Source organism: Aquarana catesbeiana, linkage group LG11, assembly GCF_042186555.1.
Source record: "Aquarana catesbeiana isolate 2022-GZ linkage group LG11, ASM4218655v1, whole genome shotgun sequence".
In the NCBI taxonomy this organism is placed as follows: Eukaryota; Metazoa; Chordata; class Amphibia; order Anura; family Ranidae; genus Aquarana; species Aquarana catesbeiana.
In genome coordinates this window covers 227,042,122-227,059,228 of record NC_133334.1, presented here as the reverse complement: position 1 = coordinate 227,059,228, position 17,107 = coordinate 227,042,122, and the positions used below count along the sequence as shown (strand labels likewise).

General features: G+C 42.4%; 1 protein-coding gene and 1 long non-coding RNA gene across 4 annotated transcripts in view; one reads left to right on the top strand and one right to left on the bottom strand.

Moving 5' to 3' along the window:
• NECAB2 (N-terminal EF-hand calcium binding protein 2) overlaps positions 1-17,107 on the top strand; it is a 370,725-nt gene that overhangs the window by 208,696 nt on the left and 144,922 nt on the right. For all 3 annotated transcript variants that reach the window (XM_073605449.1, XM_073605451.1, XM_073605452.1), the window contains 2 exons: positions 6,261-6,286; positions 10,500-10,597. In XM_073605449.1, the coding sequence (XP_073461550.1) occupies positions 6,261-6,286; positions 10,500-10,597 (124 nt within the window). The remainder of the gene's footprint in view (positions 1-6,260; positions 6,287-10,499; positions 10,598-17,107) is intronic.
• The window catches only part of LOC141112535 (uncharacterized), an 86,104-nt gene that overhangs the window by 59,140 nt on the left and 9,857 nt on the right, over positions 1-17,107 (bottom strand). The gene's annotated exons all lie outside the window — the stretch shown is intronic.

Here is a 17,107-nt window from a genome sequence, read left to right as displayed (position 1 = left end):
TTTTCCATGTAAACAAAAACTGTCAGAAAGGGCTTTGTTTCAAGTGGTTAGATGTGTGACATAAGCTTCTAATGTTGTGCATGAAATACCAGGACAGGTAAAAACCCCTCAAATTACCCCTTTTTGGAAAGTAGACACCCCAAGCTATTTGCTTATAGGCATGTTGCGTCCATGGAATATTTTGCCACGTTTCGGGAAAATGACAAAAAATTTTTTTGCACAAAGTTGTCACTAAATGATATACTGCTCAAACATACCATGGGCATATTTGGAATTACACTCCAAAATACATTCTGCTGCTTCTCCTGAGTACGGGGATACCACATGTGTGAGACTTTTTGGGAGCCTAGCCGTGTACAGGACCCCGAAAACCAATCACCGCCTTCAGGCTTTCTAAGGGCGTAAAATGGTGATTTCACTTCCTCACTACCTATCTTAGTTTCGGAGGCCATGAAATGTCAAGATAGCACAAAACCCCCACAAGTGACCATATTTTGGAAAGTAGACACTTCATGCTATTTAATGAGAGGCATGTTGTGTCCATGGAATATTTTATATTTTGCCACAAGTTTCGGGAAAATTACAATTTTTTTTACACAAAGTTTGTCACTAAATGATATATTGTTCAAACATGCCATGATTATATGTGGAATTACACCCTAAAATCATTCTGCTGCTTCTCCTGAGTACGGGGATACCACATGTGTGAGACTTTTTGGTTGCCTAGCCGCATACAGGACCCCAAAAAACCAAGCACCGCCTTCAGGCTTTCTGAAGGCGTAAAATTGTGATTTTACTCCTCACTACCTATCACAGTTACGGAGGCCCTGAAATGTCCAGATAGCACAAAACCCCCCAAATGACCCCATTTTGGAAACAAGATACCCCAAGGTATTTGCTAAGAGGCATGGTGAGTATTTTGCATTTGTATTTTGCATTTTGTATTTTTTTTTTCTTTTTTCAATTTTCATAACTTTGTGACAAAAAGCGAGATCTGCAAAATACTCAACATGCCTCTCGGCAAATATCTTGAGGTGTCTACTTTCCAAAATGGGGTCATTTGGGGGGGGGGGGGGTTTGTGCAATCTGGGAATTTCATGGCCTCCAAAACTGTGATAGGTAGTGAGGAGTGAAATAAAAAATTTACTACTTGGAAATCATGAAGGCGGTGATTGGTTTTTCGGGGTCCTGTACACGGCTAGACTGCCAAAAAGTCCTACACATGTGGTATTCAGGAGAAGCAGCAGAATGTATTTTGGGGTGTAATTTCACATATGCCCACGGCATGTTTGAGCTATACATCATTTTAGTGACTACTTTGTGTAAAAAAAAAAATTTTAGTTTTTTTTGTCATTTTTCTATCACTTGGGACAAAAAACAAGCCTCTCAGCAAATTCCTTGGGGTGTCTACTTTCCAAAATGGGGTCATTTGGGGGGGGGGGGGGGGGGTATTGTACAGCCCTGCTATTTTAGCACCTAAAGAAATGAAATAGGCAGTCATGAACTAAAAGCTGCGTAAATTCCAGAAAATGTACCCTAGTTTGTAGACGCTATAACTTTTGCGCAAACCAATAAATATACGCTTATTGAATTTTTTTTTACCCGAGACATGTGGCTGAATGCTTTTTGGCCTAATTGTATGACTAAAATTGAGTTTATTGTATTTTTTTATAGCAAAAAATATCATTTTTTTTCAAAATTTTCAGTCTTTTTTAGTTTATATTGCAAAAAATAAAAACCGCAGAGGTGATAAAATACCACCAAAAGAAAGCTCTATTTGTGGGGAAAAAAAGAATGCAGATTCCGTTTTGGTACAGCATTGCATGACCGCGCAATTACCAGTTAAAGCAGCGCAGTTCCAAATTGTAAAAAAGTGCTCTGGTCAGGAAAGGGGTAAATCCTTCCAGGGCTGAAGTGGTTTAAAATAAATTTGATTTAAATCAAAAACATTTTTTTTTTTTATATTTTTTTTTAAATCATTTATTTATATCCACCCTGGTTTTCTGTTGATCCAGCTTACTGTCTGGCAGGTCAGGAGATCTGATTTTTCCACCCCACCCTCTAACTGGACAGTGAAAGGAGAAGCAACAGACTGTTGTCTTTCTGTCGGTTTGTTCTCTCTGTCACTCTCCTATCAGCATGCTCTCTGCACTGCAGCACAGCTGATTGGCTCCTTGTGCTGCTGCTTCCTCCCACAGTGTGAGCTCTGCTATACAGTAATTGCAAGAGGCTGATACCAAGTAAAATTCAGGTATGCTGCTTGCAAAATAAATAAATAATGAATAAAGGCGTATTGTGTCTCTAAAGGCTTTCATTTATCAAGGTCATGGTATAGCTAGTAGTAGTTAGTACCATTCAGCTGGACTTGTTCTGCTATTTAAACACTTTGTAGCTTATCTAAGCCACTTCTTCAGTTCCAATGAGTGTCACGAAGAAATATTTATGTCCACACCTTAAGGTGGTTCTAAAGACTGAAGGTTTTTTCCTTTAATGCATACTTAAACTAGAGCTGTGAATGAGAGCACAACTGTCAATCAGAGCCAATGAGAAGGGAGTGGGGGGCGTCATGGCACACACAGAGTGTGGCTCAGAAGCAAGCCTGCACGAGTGTGCCCATAGCAAGTGGCTTGCTTTGGTGGGGACTCAGCAGGGGGGAAAAGCCAGGATGGCATCTGAAAATGGGTTAGATAAATTAGTCAGCAAGTGAACGTGGTATCCCTGAAGTTGATATGTTGACAGCTAGAGCTGCACAATTCTGGAAAAAATTAGAATCGCAATTGTTTTGCTTTAAATACAGATCACGATTCTCTCACAATTCTCGGCGTAACATCATCTTTCACATTAGACAAAAAAATTGGGCTAACTTTACTGTTTGGTTATTTTTTTTCTAATTCATTAAAGTGTATTTTTTTCCCCAAAAAAAATGCATTTGAAAGAGGGCTGCGCAAATACAGTGGGGGTTATTTACTAAAGGCAAATCCACTTTGCACTACAAGTGCACTTGAAAGAGCACCAGGAAGTGCAGTCGCTGTAGATCTGAGGGGGACATGCAAGGAAAATAAAAAAACAGCATTTTAACTTGCACATGATTGGATGATAAAATCAGCAGAGCCCTAATTTCAGATCTTCCCCTCAGATCTACAGCGACTGCACTTCCAAGTGCACTTTCAAGTGCAGTGCAGAGTGCAGAGTAGATTTGCCTTTAGTAAATTAACCCCAGTGTGACATAAAATATTGCAATGACCGCCATTTTATTCTCTAGGGTCTCTGCTAATATATATATAATGTTTGGGCTTTCTAAGTAATTTTCTAGGAGAAAATACAGATTTTAACTTGTAAGCAACAAATGTCAGAAAAAGGTTTAGTCTTTAAGTTGTTAAACTGACCTCATTTACAGACCAAAGTTCATTCCTTTGATCTAAAATAGCTAAATGATACTTTATAGTTAATTCCCAGCGCTGAGTAATGTTGATATATATTTGCCGGAGGCTCTTTTTATGTATTTTTTGACAGCTGTGAGTGAGCAGAGAACGGCTCTGCACTTGTTACATGAATGAATCGTGGAAATACTGGATGAGGATCATGAGGGGGGTTGAATCAAGATTTTTTAACGATTATTTGTGCAGCTCTATCGCCAGCAGGAAAGAAGGGCAGTATGTTGTATATGGGGCTGTATAGTCACAGAACAGTCAGGGTGCCCATGCTAACCTGTGACCACAGCCAAAGGCAACTATAATGGGCACATGAGCATCAGGAGCAATGAAAGAAGGTGGCCTGGTCTGATGAATTAAGTTTTCTTTTACATCATGTGGATGGCCAGGTGCATGTGTGTAGCTTACCTGGGGAAGAAATGGCCCCAGGATACATTATTGGAAGAAGGCAAGCCGGCAGGTGCAGTGTGATGCTTTGGTCAATGTTCTGCTGGGAAACCTTGAGTCCTGCCGTTCATGTGGAACTTAGTTTGGCTTTCTGTGGGATTATGCTCCCTGCCTCTCTGCATCAATGGTCAAAGAATGGTTTGAGGAAAACAACAATGAGATTGGGGGGTTGACTTGACCTCCTAATTCTCCAGATCACAATCCAACCAAGCATCTGTGAAATGTGCCTGAAAAACAAGTAGGATCCATGGAGACCTCACCTCACAACTTACAGGTCTTAAAGGGTCTGCTACTGACAGCGTGGTACCACAGATACCACAGCATACCTTCAGAGGTCTAGTGGCATCCATGCCGGGCAGGACTGTGTTAGCTGCAAAAGGGGCTGTTTTGGTGGCAAAAGGGGTGCCATCCATTAGTGGGTGGTCATAAAGTTATGGCTGATTGGTGTACTCCAAAGTGATTGGATTAAGATGTAGATATAAATGTTGGGGTATCTTCCTGACACTCTTGAAAACTGAAGTAGTGGCTTGGACAAGCTACGAAGCATCTCCCACATTACAAAATAAGTCAAGTTATATGTGACTAACTACTAATTATGTTTTAAGAAATATCAAACTGCATCTTATATATCTGCTTGGAGTCTAGCTTTAAAGTGATTGTAAGTCTCGTTCAAAAAAAGAATAAAATAACAAACATGTTATACTTGCAGTTGCAGTTGGTTTTGCACAGAGAAGCCTGGATCCTCCTCTTCTTGGGTCCCTCTTCGCTGCTCCTGGCCCCTCCCCCCGTCAAGTGCCCCCACAGCCAGCAACTTGCTATGGGGGCACCCAAGCCGAGTCACAGCTCCATGTGTCCATTCAGACAAGGAGCCCCGACCCGGATCTACCCCCTCTCTCTTCTGATTGGCTAACTGACTTTGACTGTCGTGGGAGCCAATGGTGCCGCTGCTGTGTCTCAGCCAATCAAGAGGAGAGTCCCGGACGGCTAAGTCACTCGTGGACATCGCTGGACAGAGATGGGGCTCAGGAAAGTAATTAGGGGATGCTGGGGAGGCTGCTACACACAGAAGGTTTTTTATCCTAATGCATAGAATGCATTAGGATAAAAAACCTTCTGCCTTTACAACTCCTTTAATTTGTAAATGGAGTTTTTTTGTACACCTGTCTTTTGTGTGAGGACTGATAGCCCTTTGTAAGCTTTAGTTGGATCTCCAATGAGTGCTTATGCTTGGTTGGCTGTCCCCCTGCTGGTTGATTGCAGCAGTGTATTAACAGAGAAAAGGTGAGTATGTGCAGTGGGGTGAATCTGTAAAATGTGTTATGACAGTGCTGTCCAGGAAAAAAACATGGCACCTGTAGTGGTGATTGTGGGTCCTTTTTTACTGCATGAGGACGTCCCAAAAAGGCAGGTGATCTAACTTGACCATTGCAGCAAGAACTCACCAACCTCAGCTTGTCTATGCCTACGTTGCATTGGGCACTTTTCTTGCAATGCCCCTTTTTCTCTCTCCAGGTATTCTCATTTGGAAAGTAATTAAAATCCATCCGCATCAGAGAATTTAATTTAACTTCCAGGCTGTAAAATATGACAAGACCCTCCTTCTAGAATAGTGCCTTTAGTGCAGGTTGAATTATTTTGTTAACCCCTTTCATCCAGTTTTACAAGATTACCCCTGGACAAGCTGTGCCGGTAACTGCATCTTCAAGAGCGATTGTGAAAATATCTCAGGCAATTGTATGGATGTCTTCTGCATCAGATGGGTTTATATAATTAGATTTGCCAGTGCTAGAGAGGACAGGTGAATGGGCTCAGGTAATATCGCTTTGGATCTACTGTAATTGAGGTCTCTAGGCAGAAATCCAATTATCTTTTCAATCCTTTCCTCGCTCTTATTGTAATTGTTTCTGTAACAGGCTTGCAATCTACAGACGTTTTTTTTTCAAATCTGCTCCACAGTCAAGGCTGCTATCTGACAAGTCATTGTGTGGCTATTTTGGCAGGACCACCTTAGTTGTTGCTTCACTGTTGGCGCACAGTTCAACTCTTAATGAATACGCCAAAGCCATCATTTACTGAATGCTTGGACGCTTCTATTATTCTTCATGCCATAATAAATGGCCTGCAGCAGGTCAGAGGTGCCTGAGAATTTCTAGCATGAGTTGTGACCTTTGTATAAATTTATAAACTATTACAGTCTCAGAGCCACTAATTAGTATCCTATGAGTTTGAATCAGAGCGTGGCTGGTAAAAATAATTGCGGCACTCCCACGCTATTATTAAATAAGTGTGGGGTCATAGTTAATGGCTTATCAGTCAGCAGCTGCCTTGTTCTGTTCTATTACTAATTTTCCTCTCTTATTTTTGCTTTCCTTACTGCTGCAGTAATGTGGACACCAGAGAGCTCTGTGGTAAGTTTCTACTTCTAATGACCTGAACTAACAGTGGGTGACCATTTATTGCTTCTTGCAGCGGTCATAAAGATATGCATTTTGGGTCTACTTCACTTTACTTTCTGACTTGACCTTTATTGTGTTAGTAACAAGAATTACCATGACTTTACAGTCCTGTACCAACCTATATTATGACTATTGTCTAATTTTTCTCTTGGAGAAACTTTAAAGTAGAACTGCAGCCAGGTTATGGACATTCAAATACATATTCGTAAAATCAGTAAATAAGCTTTCACTAACCTTTGAAGCAGCAGGCACTGTGAAACAAGTCATCCTCAAATTTCACAAAAGAAACAGTGAAGTTACTCAAGTTGGGTCTCAACTGTTCTCCCCTTTTTTCTGTGTAGCTGTTCTGTGCTCACATTTAGGATTAGAAGACTGTCAGACTGCCAATTTATTGCTGGCAGGGGGTAAAAAAGAGATACTGAAAGAAAATCAGAGTGAAGGTATGTTTGCTTTTTACTTTGAGGATTAAAGGAGAAGTCTATCTTTCTGACCTTGTTTCATGTTACACCAATATTTAGGGTATAACTTGAAACAAGCCCCCCCTCCTTTTATAAAATTGTGGGGTTTTATTTCCTCCTGCAAGCTCCTGCCGCAGAGATCTGTAAAAGAAAAAAAGGTCCCATCTTCCACCACGCAGAGGAACTCTTATGTCCAGCACATACAATCGGATTTTCCGACAACAAATGTTGGATGTGAGCTTGTTGGCTGAAAGTCCGACCGTGTGTATGCTCCATCGAACATTTGTTGTCAGACTTTCCGCCAACAAATGTTGGTTAGCAGGTTCTCAAATTTTCCGCCAACAAAACTTTGTTGTTGGACTTTCCGATCGTGTGTACACAAGTCTGTCGCACAAAAGTTCACGCATGCTCGGAATCAAGTACGAGCCGGAAGCGCTCAGTCTTGTAAAACTAGCGTTCGTAATGGAGATCACGTACGTCTTGTACGTCACTACGTTCGTAATTGTTGGCCAACATTTGTGTGACCGTGTGTATGCAAGACAAATTGGAGCCAACAACCTTCGAACAAAAATTCACGGTTTTGTTGTCGGAAAGTCCGATCGTGTGTACGGGGCATAAGTTTTCAATAGAGCACAAGTGTGTTGATGTCACTGCACTTGTAGTCCATTAATAATTCCTCCAGCTGTGTAACTAAAAGCCTGTACCCCAGTATGGACCTGAGCTGGAGAAAGAGTCTTCAGGAGCCAGAGGATTGCAGCAGAAGATTGTGGTTGCAGTGCTTCGCATTTTGTAAAATAGGTGCATTTATTATTTTTTTTTGCAAAAGGTAGACTTATGCCCTGTACACACGGTCGGACATTGATCTGACATTCCAACAACAAAATCCATGGATTTTTTCTGACGGATGTTGGCTCAAACTTGTCTTGCATACACACGGTCACACAGAGTTGTCGGAAAATCCGATCATTCTGAACGCGGTGATGTAAAACACGTACGTCGGGACTATAAACAGGGCAGTAGCCAATAGCTTTCGTCTCTTAATTTATTCTGAGCATGCGTGGCACTTTGTGCGTCGGATTTGTGTACACACGATCGGAATTTCCGACAACGGATTTTCTTGTTGGAAAATTTTATAGCAAGCGCTCAAACTTTGTGTGTAATTCCGATGGAAAATGTGTGATGGAGCCCACACACGGTCGGAATTTCTGACAACAAGGTCCTATCACACATTTTCCGTCCGAAAATCAGACCTTGTGTACAGGGCATTAGTCTTTTAATTAACATGCAATGGCTGCTACAGCTACTGAGGCCAGTGAGGTCTTGCTTTAAAGCACTGTTGCTGCTGGTTAAGAATGTGTACAGTAAATAGTTGATTGTTTATTGTCTGGCCACAGTCCTACTTTAAAATGCTTTTTTTGGTTTTACTAGAAACACGTTTACTGCCCTCCCACTCCGAGGTTCCGTGCTGTTATAAATGAGTAATGACCACGCCCCTTATCACATATCCTCACGTAGATGTGTTACGCTAAGGAAAATAGGAAGTGTGTCTGACCGGCTGTGTTGGATAACGGGGTGCACAGGGCTGAACAGTTAAGCTCTGGTGACTGCTGGACTGCCCAGTCATATTTAGGCACACTATTCAACTGCTACAACAAAAAAAGTGGATAAAATAAGGATGCTAGTACTGTACAATGTCTAGATGAGTGAATATCAATTTCTGTGATTTCAGATAAGGTTTTAGCTAACTGCATTGTGTTATCCTTGTGCTAGATTATACTATGCCTGGGAAACCTTTGTAGGGCTCATTCACACCAGATGCATTGGGGCTATGCTGGCAACTATTTCCAGCACAGCCCCAGTTCATGGCAAAGTTCTGCAAAAAAAAAAAAAAACATTGAACTGTGAAATACACCAACTTCCTACTCAACAACATCACTTCCTGTTGCCAGATGATGTTATTGAGTAGGAAGTTGGTGTATTTCACACTGATCGTAATTGGTCATTTCCTTCTCCTCATGTGGGAGGAGTGACTTCCCCTCAGGTATAAATTCACTACATGGAACCAGAAGTGATGTCCTTTGATGACTCCCTGGAGGAGGGGCGAAACGCATCAACGTACTTCTGGTTCACGCTAAACCATTGACACAATTTCCACCCCTGTGGAATGCACGTCATTCAGCGGCATATGTGGATGATTTCTAACCGATGCTTGTTTTTGCCAGCTATCCTGTAAGTGGCGCCCAGGTCACGATTTTCTCTTTATTTTAGCGGTATTTCACGATGAGTTTCCTCTCTGTTTCCCCATGTATGGAGTGTGGCGAATCCTCTCTGATATAAAGAAATCCCTCTAGAACAGTCCCTGAGCAACCATCCCTACACCCCAGATCACTAGATCACAGCCTATTTTGACCCCAGACTGCAAAGCTGAGGGTCCAATATTTTTGGTGAGTGGGATCACTGAAGGGAGAGTGTGGCACCTCACACCTTGGAAGTTTGGAGTACTGTGGCACTTTATTTAATGTATCGTATGAGCACCAAGTTCTTTATTGTGTGCATTCTATGTTTTTAAATTTATATGGCATCAGCCATTATGTCATTGAACTGTTTAGATTAATATATTTTCTGCCAGCGCTGTTTATGTATATTTTTTCTCCATGGGTTGTAGCACCTTTGCACAGCTGCTACAGTTTTTCATTTATCACCATTTGATCACCTTAGCACGAGTGCTAAAAATGAAGTGCAAAATGCAAGTGCTTTGAAAAAAGGGAAATAACCCATATCAGCTAGATTTCAGTTTACTGTAATCTAAAGAATAACATGGAATTCCAGGCTATTACTAACTGTGCTTAAACCTGCTCCCACCCCCTTCTAACTCCTGTTTTTACTAGAAGATGCTTATACTTGCCTATTCTGCAGGTCCGATCACGTGATCAGGTCCCAGCGGTGGCTTCAGGGGAGAGGAGGGACCGCCGACAACAGATGCACCATAGCAAGCCTATGGGTGACATCACCGCCCAGTCATATTAGCCGTTGTGAGCAATCTCTCCTCTCCCCTGAAGCTGGCTGCTGGGGAGATCACATGACCATACCAGAGCTCCCTCAGAATAGGTACATATAATCATCTTCTTTTCATAGGTTATTTAAAATAGGAGTTAGAAAGGGAATGGGAGCAGGTTTAAAGAGGAGCTCCAGTCTTCCCCAAAATCATTAAAAGTCAGCAGCTACAAATACTGTAGCTGCTGACTTTTAGTATAAGGACACTTACTTGTCCAGGGATCCATCTTAACTAGGGGAAACCAGTCGTGAAGCCTTGCGGCCTCACGGGCAGTTTCCTACTGTGCATGCGCAAGCCGTGCTGTGCTTTGTGAATGTTCCTGCAGTCTTCTGAGACCTGTGATGTGTCCAAAAAGGCTGGGCCAAACTTCCCCTCGGATCACCGCCGGAAGTGGGAATGGGTGCCTGTCAAAACTAGGTAGCCCCTCCCTCCCAAAAGTGCCACCTGTTAAAGAGGAGGGGGGGGGATGGAGGATGCAAACAAGTGGAACTTTTGTGTGAAGTTCCGCTTTAAGCATAGTTTGCAATAGCCTTTGTGTATTCTTTCTTCCACATTAAATAAACCTGCCAATGAGCTCTGGGTGCCCCGTTGGAATATATCTGGATTATGATCATGTTCTTTTTTATAAATAATTTTTTTCTATTTTTCACAGACTATTTTGCAAACCATATGGGGGATTATGAAGATGTCCTCTCTTCCTTGGAAACCCTAAATTTGTCAATACTAAAGGCCATGGACTACACTAAGAAGGTGAGTTCTGCAGGCTGTCAATGTCATGTATATATAAATAGGAAAGTTCTAAAGCAACCTCTAATGCCTGTTATGCCGCGTACACACGAGCGGACTTTACGGCAGACTTTGCCCGGCGGACTTTTCGACTGACTTTACGACGGACTTTCTGAATGAACGGACTTGCCTACACACAGTCAACCAAAGTCCGACTAATTCGTACGTGATGGCGTACACCTGACTAAAATAAGGAAGTTGATAGCCAGTAGCCAATAGCTTCCCCGAGCGTGGCTTTTTGTCCGTCTTACTAGCATACAGACGAGCTGACTTTTCGACCGGACTCGAGTCCGTCGGATAGATTTGAAACATGTTTCAAATCTAAGTCCGTCCAACTTTTGAGAAAACAAAGTCCGCTGGAGCCCACACACGATCGAATTGTCTGACGAAATCCCATCCACCGGGCAAAGTCTGCCGTAAAGTCCGCTCGTGTGTACGCGGCATTACTTCATTCTTCTTTTTACAATATGTATTACTCAAGAACTTTAAAGGAGGCATCCTTATATGGGACAGGATTGTCACACACATGCTATATCCTTAAAGAGGTTCTTCAGTCATTTTTTTTGCCAGTCTTCACGTCCCCAGTGCCGGCATGTTTACGGTGGCAAGTCGGTTGTGACTCCTTGCTTTATAGCTGGCTCCCCACTGTGCATGCATGCATCTCGCTGTACTTTTTAAAAGGACCCACATTCTCCTGGAACCTCTGATGTGTCCCAGGAGTTTGCAGGCAGCAGGGGTGGGAGAACTTCTGGTGGAAATGCCTAGGCAATTGGAAGTGGGAGCAGGTACCTGACAAAACTAGGTACCTGCTCCCCTCCAAAAAGGGGGACATAACGCAGAACTTTCCTTATTAGGTAAAGTATCGCTTTAGGGTAAGTTGCAGGTAAGACAAGTTAAGAAATTAATATGAAATGTGATATTATATATAGTGCAAAGGACAATAATCTCATAACCTAAAATACAAAGATCGCTCTTTAAACCACTTGTATCTTAGACCATCAAAGGTCTGATACCTTAGAAGCTAACATCTTATATAATCCAGGCTTTTTGTTTGTAAGTGTCTTGGTGTCTCCCTTATATCAGGTGCACTTGGAGTAAATGCTATTTTTGCCCATTTAGTAATTGGAAGTTGTCATCTCCTGAAACCTGCCAGAAGTCAAAATTGTTAAACTCTGACTTGAAGTACCAGAAGGTACTGAAGCTTTACCTGCCAGAACAGCCCAGTATTCGGCTGTGACAGGAATATTTAGGAGGCGTTACAGGGATCTGTAGACATTTCTAGGTGCCTGCACTTCATACCTGCTGCATACCACCTTCCCCCCATAGAATTTTTTTTTTTAAGCATCACTTTTTAGGTGCAGTATCCCATAGCAGCCAGGCAGATTATTCTGTCTACAGCATTGTAAATTCTTGTTGGCTGCTGTGATGGCAGTGATTTAAAAGGCCAGAAGAAAATGGTTTCACTTATGCCGGGTACACACGAGCGTCAGAAAAATCTAGGATGGTTTTTCCAACGGAATTCCGCTCAAGCTTGGCTTGCATACACACGGTCACACAAAAGTTCGCTGAACTTTCGACCGTCGTACAACACTACGACGAGCCGAGAAAATTAAGTTCATTGCTTCCGAGTATGCGTCAAATTGTCTCCGAGCATGCGTAGGAATTTTGCGCGTGGGAATTGCTACAGGCGATCGGAATTTCCGATCGGAACTTTTTCCGACCGAAAAATTGAGAACATGCTCTCAATCTTTTGCTGGCTGGAATTCGGCCAGCAAAAGTCCGATAGAGCATACACACGGTCGCATTTTCCGACCAAAAGCTCTCATCGGTCTTTTGCTGGCCGAATTTCTGATCGTGTGTACACGCCATTACTTTCCTTTCCAGGCAAAAAGAAAAAAAAAGCCTCCAGGCAAGTCTGACTTACAGTATGTCTAAACCCAAAAGCAAAAATATAATATATTGCAGCTTAGCAATCTTTAAATGTGATGGGGCTACAGTAGTTTTATTTTTCTTTGCTGTGTTTTTACCTGGTGATCCAGCCAGTATGTGTTACTTACTAGCATTGGCATGTTATAATAGTTACATTGGTTTAGCTTGCACCAATTTAACTATGTATATAACATACCTGGCCAATAGTGCTGGAAGTTGGAAATCACTAAAGTAGACACTGTTGCGCTACTCTGGTAATCTCCACTTCTGGTCCTGCTCCGAGTGGCAAGCTGTAAGCATTGTGAGATCGGCCGTTCGGCACAGAAGCCATTCAGAAAATGCTTTGCAAAGTATTCTTTGATTGGATGAGGTTGAGAGCGTGATGTCACTATCCCCGCCTCTTTACCTGATCCAGCGCTTTGTGATTGAAAGGAACCCATGCTGAGTGGCGGACCTCCTGTGTTCACAATGCAGCAGGGAAGCCACTCAGCAAAGGACCTGGAAGCTAGTGGAAATCACTGGAGTAACGGTGTCTACTTCTGTGATTTCCAGGTACCAGGGGCATCAGCAAATATGTCATATATAGTATCTAAAAAAAAGTGAGTACACCCCTCACATTTTTGTAAATATTTTATTACATCTGTTCATGTGACAACACTGAAGAAATGACACTTTGGTACAATGTAAAGTAGTGAGTGTACAGCTTGTATAACAGTGTAAATTTGCTGTCCCCTCAACATAACTTAACTCACAGCCATTAATGTCTAAACCACTGGCAACAAAAGTGAGTACACCCCTAAAGCCTCGTACACACGCTTAGATTTTCAGACGACCGAATGTCCGTTTTTTTGTGCCATGCTAGTCTCATGTTGAAAGTGAAGAGGTTACTCACATTACGAAAATTTTCCTACGACAGAATACAGGGTCAGAAGTGACGTAATGTGTTGAATAGTTTGGTATGTATTCTTTCATTTCTGAGCATGCGTAGTCTTGCTCTTACGATTGTTTTTGTACGAAAATCGTACTAATGAAATGAAAATCGGGCATTGAGTTCACTTCCGACAAAAATTTTATGGTCTGCACATCCAGCTTTTGTCTGACGAAAAAAGTGAAAACGGCTGTCGAAAGCACCATACTAACGATTCGAAAATCGGCAGACAGCTCTGTGTGGCCACCATTATTTTCCAGCACTGCTTTAACTCTCTTGGGCATGGAGTTCACCAGAGCTTCACAGGTTGCCACTGGAGTCCTCTTCCACTCCTCCATGACAACATCACAGAACTGGTGGATTCTAGATACCTTGTGCTCCTCCACCTTCCATAGTTACATATAGTTACATAGTAGGTGAGGTTGAAAAAAGACACAAGTCCATCAAGTCCAACCTATGTGTGTGATTATGTGTCAGTATTGCATTGTATATCTCTGTATGTTGTGGTCATTCAGGTGCTTATCTAATAGTTTCTTGAAGCTATCAATGCTCCCCGCTGAGACCACCACCTGTGGAAGGGAATTCCACATCCTTGCCGCTCTTACAGTAAAGAACCCTCTATGTAGTTTAAGGTTAAACCTCTTTTCTTCTAATTTTAATGAGTGGCCACGAGTCTTGGTAAACTCTCTTCTGCGAAAAAGTTTTATCCCTATTGTGGGGTCACCAGTCCGGTATTTGTAAATTGAAATCATATCCCCTCTCAAGCGTCTCTTCTCCAGAGAGAATAAGTTCAGTGCTCGCAACCTTTCCTCATAACTAAGATCCTCCAGACCCTTTATTAGCTTTGTTGCCCTTCTCTGTACTCGCTCCATTTCCAGTACATCCTTCCTGAGGACTGGTGCCCAGAACTGGACCGCATACTCTAGGTGCGGCCGGACCAGAGTCTTGTAGAGCGGGAGAATTATCGTTTTATCTCTGGAGTTGATCCCCCTTTTAATGCATGCCAATATTCTGTTTGCTTTGTTAGCAGCAGCTTGGCATTGCCTGCCATTGCTGAGCCTATCATCTACTAGGACCCCCAGGTCCTTTTCCATCCTAGATTCCCCCAGAGGTTCTCCCCCCAGTGTATAGATTGCATTCATATTTTTGCCACCCAAATGCATTATTTTACATTTTTCTACATTGAACCTCATTTGCCATGTAGTCGCCCACCCCATTAATTTGTTCAGGTCTTTTTGCAAGGTTTCCACGTCCTGCGGAGAAGTTATTGCCCTGCTTAGCTTAGTATCGTCTGCAAATACAGAGATTGAACTGTTTATCCCATCTTCCAGATCGTTTATGAACAAATTAAATAGGATTGGTCCCAGCACAGAACCTTGGGGAACCCCACTACCCACCCCTGACCATTCTGAGCACTCCCCATTTATCACCACCCTCTGAACTCGCCCTTGTAGCCAGTTTCCATGCTCACCCTATGGTCCATGCCAACGGACCTTATTTTGTACAGTAAACGTTTATGGGGAACTGTGTCAAATGCTTTTGCAAAATCCAGATACACCACGTCTACAGGCCTTCCTTTATCTAGATGGCAACTTACCTCATCATAGATGGTTAATAGATTGGTTTGGCAAGAACGATTCTTCATGAATCCATGCTGATTACTGCTAATGATATCGTTCGTATTACTAAAATCCTGTATATAGTCCCTTATCATCCCCTCCAAGAGTTTACATACTATCGATGTTAGGCTAACTGGTCTGCAATTCCCAGGGATGTATTTTGGGCCCTTTTTAAATATAGGTGCTACATTGGCTTTTCTCCAATCAGCTGGTACCATTCCAGTCAGTAGACTATCTGTAAAAATTAGGAACAACGGTCTGGCAATCACTTGACTGAGTTCCCTAAGTACCCTCGGATGCAAGCCATCTGGTCCCGGTGATTTATTAATGTTAAGTTTCTCAAGTCTAATTTTAATTCCGTCTTCTGTTAACCATGGAGGTGCTTCCTGTGTTGTGTCATGAGGATAAACACTGCAGTTTTGGTTACTGAAGCCCCCCGATTCACTCGTGAAGACTGAGGAGAAGAATAAATTCAATACCTTCGCCATCTCCCCATCCTTTGTAACCAGATGTCCTTCCTCATTCTTTATGGGGCCAATATGGTCTGTCCTCCCTTTTTTACTGTTTACATACTTAAAGAATTTCTTGGGATTTTTTTTGCTCTCCTCCGCTATGTGTCTTTCATGTTCTATCTTAGCCGTCCTAATTGCACCTTTACATTTCCTGTTGCATTCTTTATAAAGTCTGAATGCAGAGGATGATCCCTCAACCTTGTATTTTTTGAAGGCCTTCTCCTTTGCTTTTATATGCATTTTTACATTGGAATTAAGCCATCCAGGACATTTGTTCGCTCTTTTAAATTTATTACCCAATGGGATACATTGGCTAATGCCCTTATTTAATATGCTCTTAAAGCAAACCCATCTCTCCTCCGTATTCTTTGTTTCTAATATTTTATCCCGGTTTATGCCTTTTAGCAAGGTTTGTAGTTTAGGGAAGTTGGCTCTTTTTAAATTTAGTGTCTTTGTATTCCCTTTATGTTTCCTATTTGTGTGATTTATACTGAAACTAATTGACCTGTGATCGCTGTTACCTAAATTGCCCCGCATTTCCACATCCGTGATCAGGTCTGTATTGTTGGTAATCAGTAGATCCAGTAATGTTTTTTTTCTAGTTGGTGCGTCTACCATCTGACCCATAAAATTGTCCTGCAAGACATTAAGGAACTGGCGAGCCTTAAATGAATGCGCGGTTCCCTCCACCCAGTCTATGTCTGGATAATTAAAATCCCCCATTATGATAACACTTCCCATCCTTGCTGCTACTCCAGTTTGTGATAGGAGATCCGTCTCCACTTCCTCCCTCAGGTTAGGGGGCCTATAGCATACTCCCAGTATTATTTTCCCCTTAGCTTTATCCCTTTGGAGCTCTACCCATAAGGATTCCACCTCCTCTCTAGATCCCTCAGTGATGTCATCTCTCACATTCACTTGTACATTATTCTATTTGTACCTTCTATTTGAGGATGCCCCACAGATGCTCAATAGAGTTTAGGTCTGGAGACATGCTTGGCCAGTCCATCACCTTTACCCCCAGCTTCTTTAGCAAGGCAGTGGTCGTCTTGGAGGTGTGTTAGGGTCGTTATCATGTTGGAATACTGCCCTGTGGCCCAGTCTCCGAAGGGAGGGGATCATGCTCTGCTTCAGTATGTCACAGTACACGTTGGCATTCATAGTACCCTCAATGAACTGTAGCTCCCCAGTGCCGGCAGCACTCAGACAGCCCCAGACCATGACACCCCCACCACCATGCTAGACTGTAGGCAAGACACACTTGTCTTTGTACTCCTTACCTGGTTGCAGCCACACACGCTTGACACCATCTGATCCAAATAAGTTTATCTTGGTCTCATCAGACCACAGGACATGGTTCCAGTAATCCATGTCCTTAGTCTGCTTGTCTTCGGCAAACTGTTTGCAGGCTTTCTTGTGCATCATCTTTAGAAGAGGCTTCCTTCTGGGACGACAGCCATGCAGACCAATTTGATGCAGTGTTCAG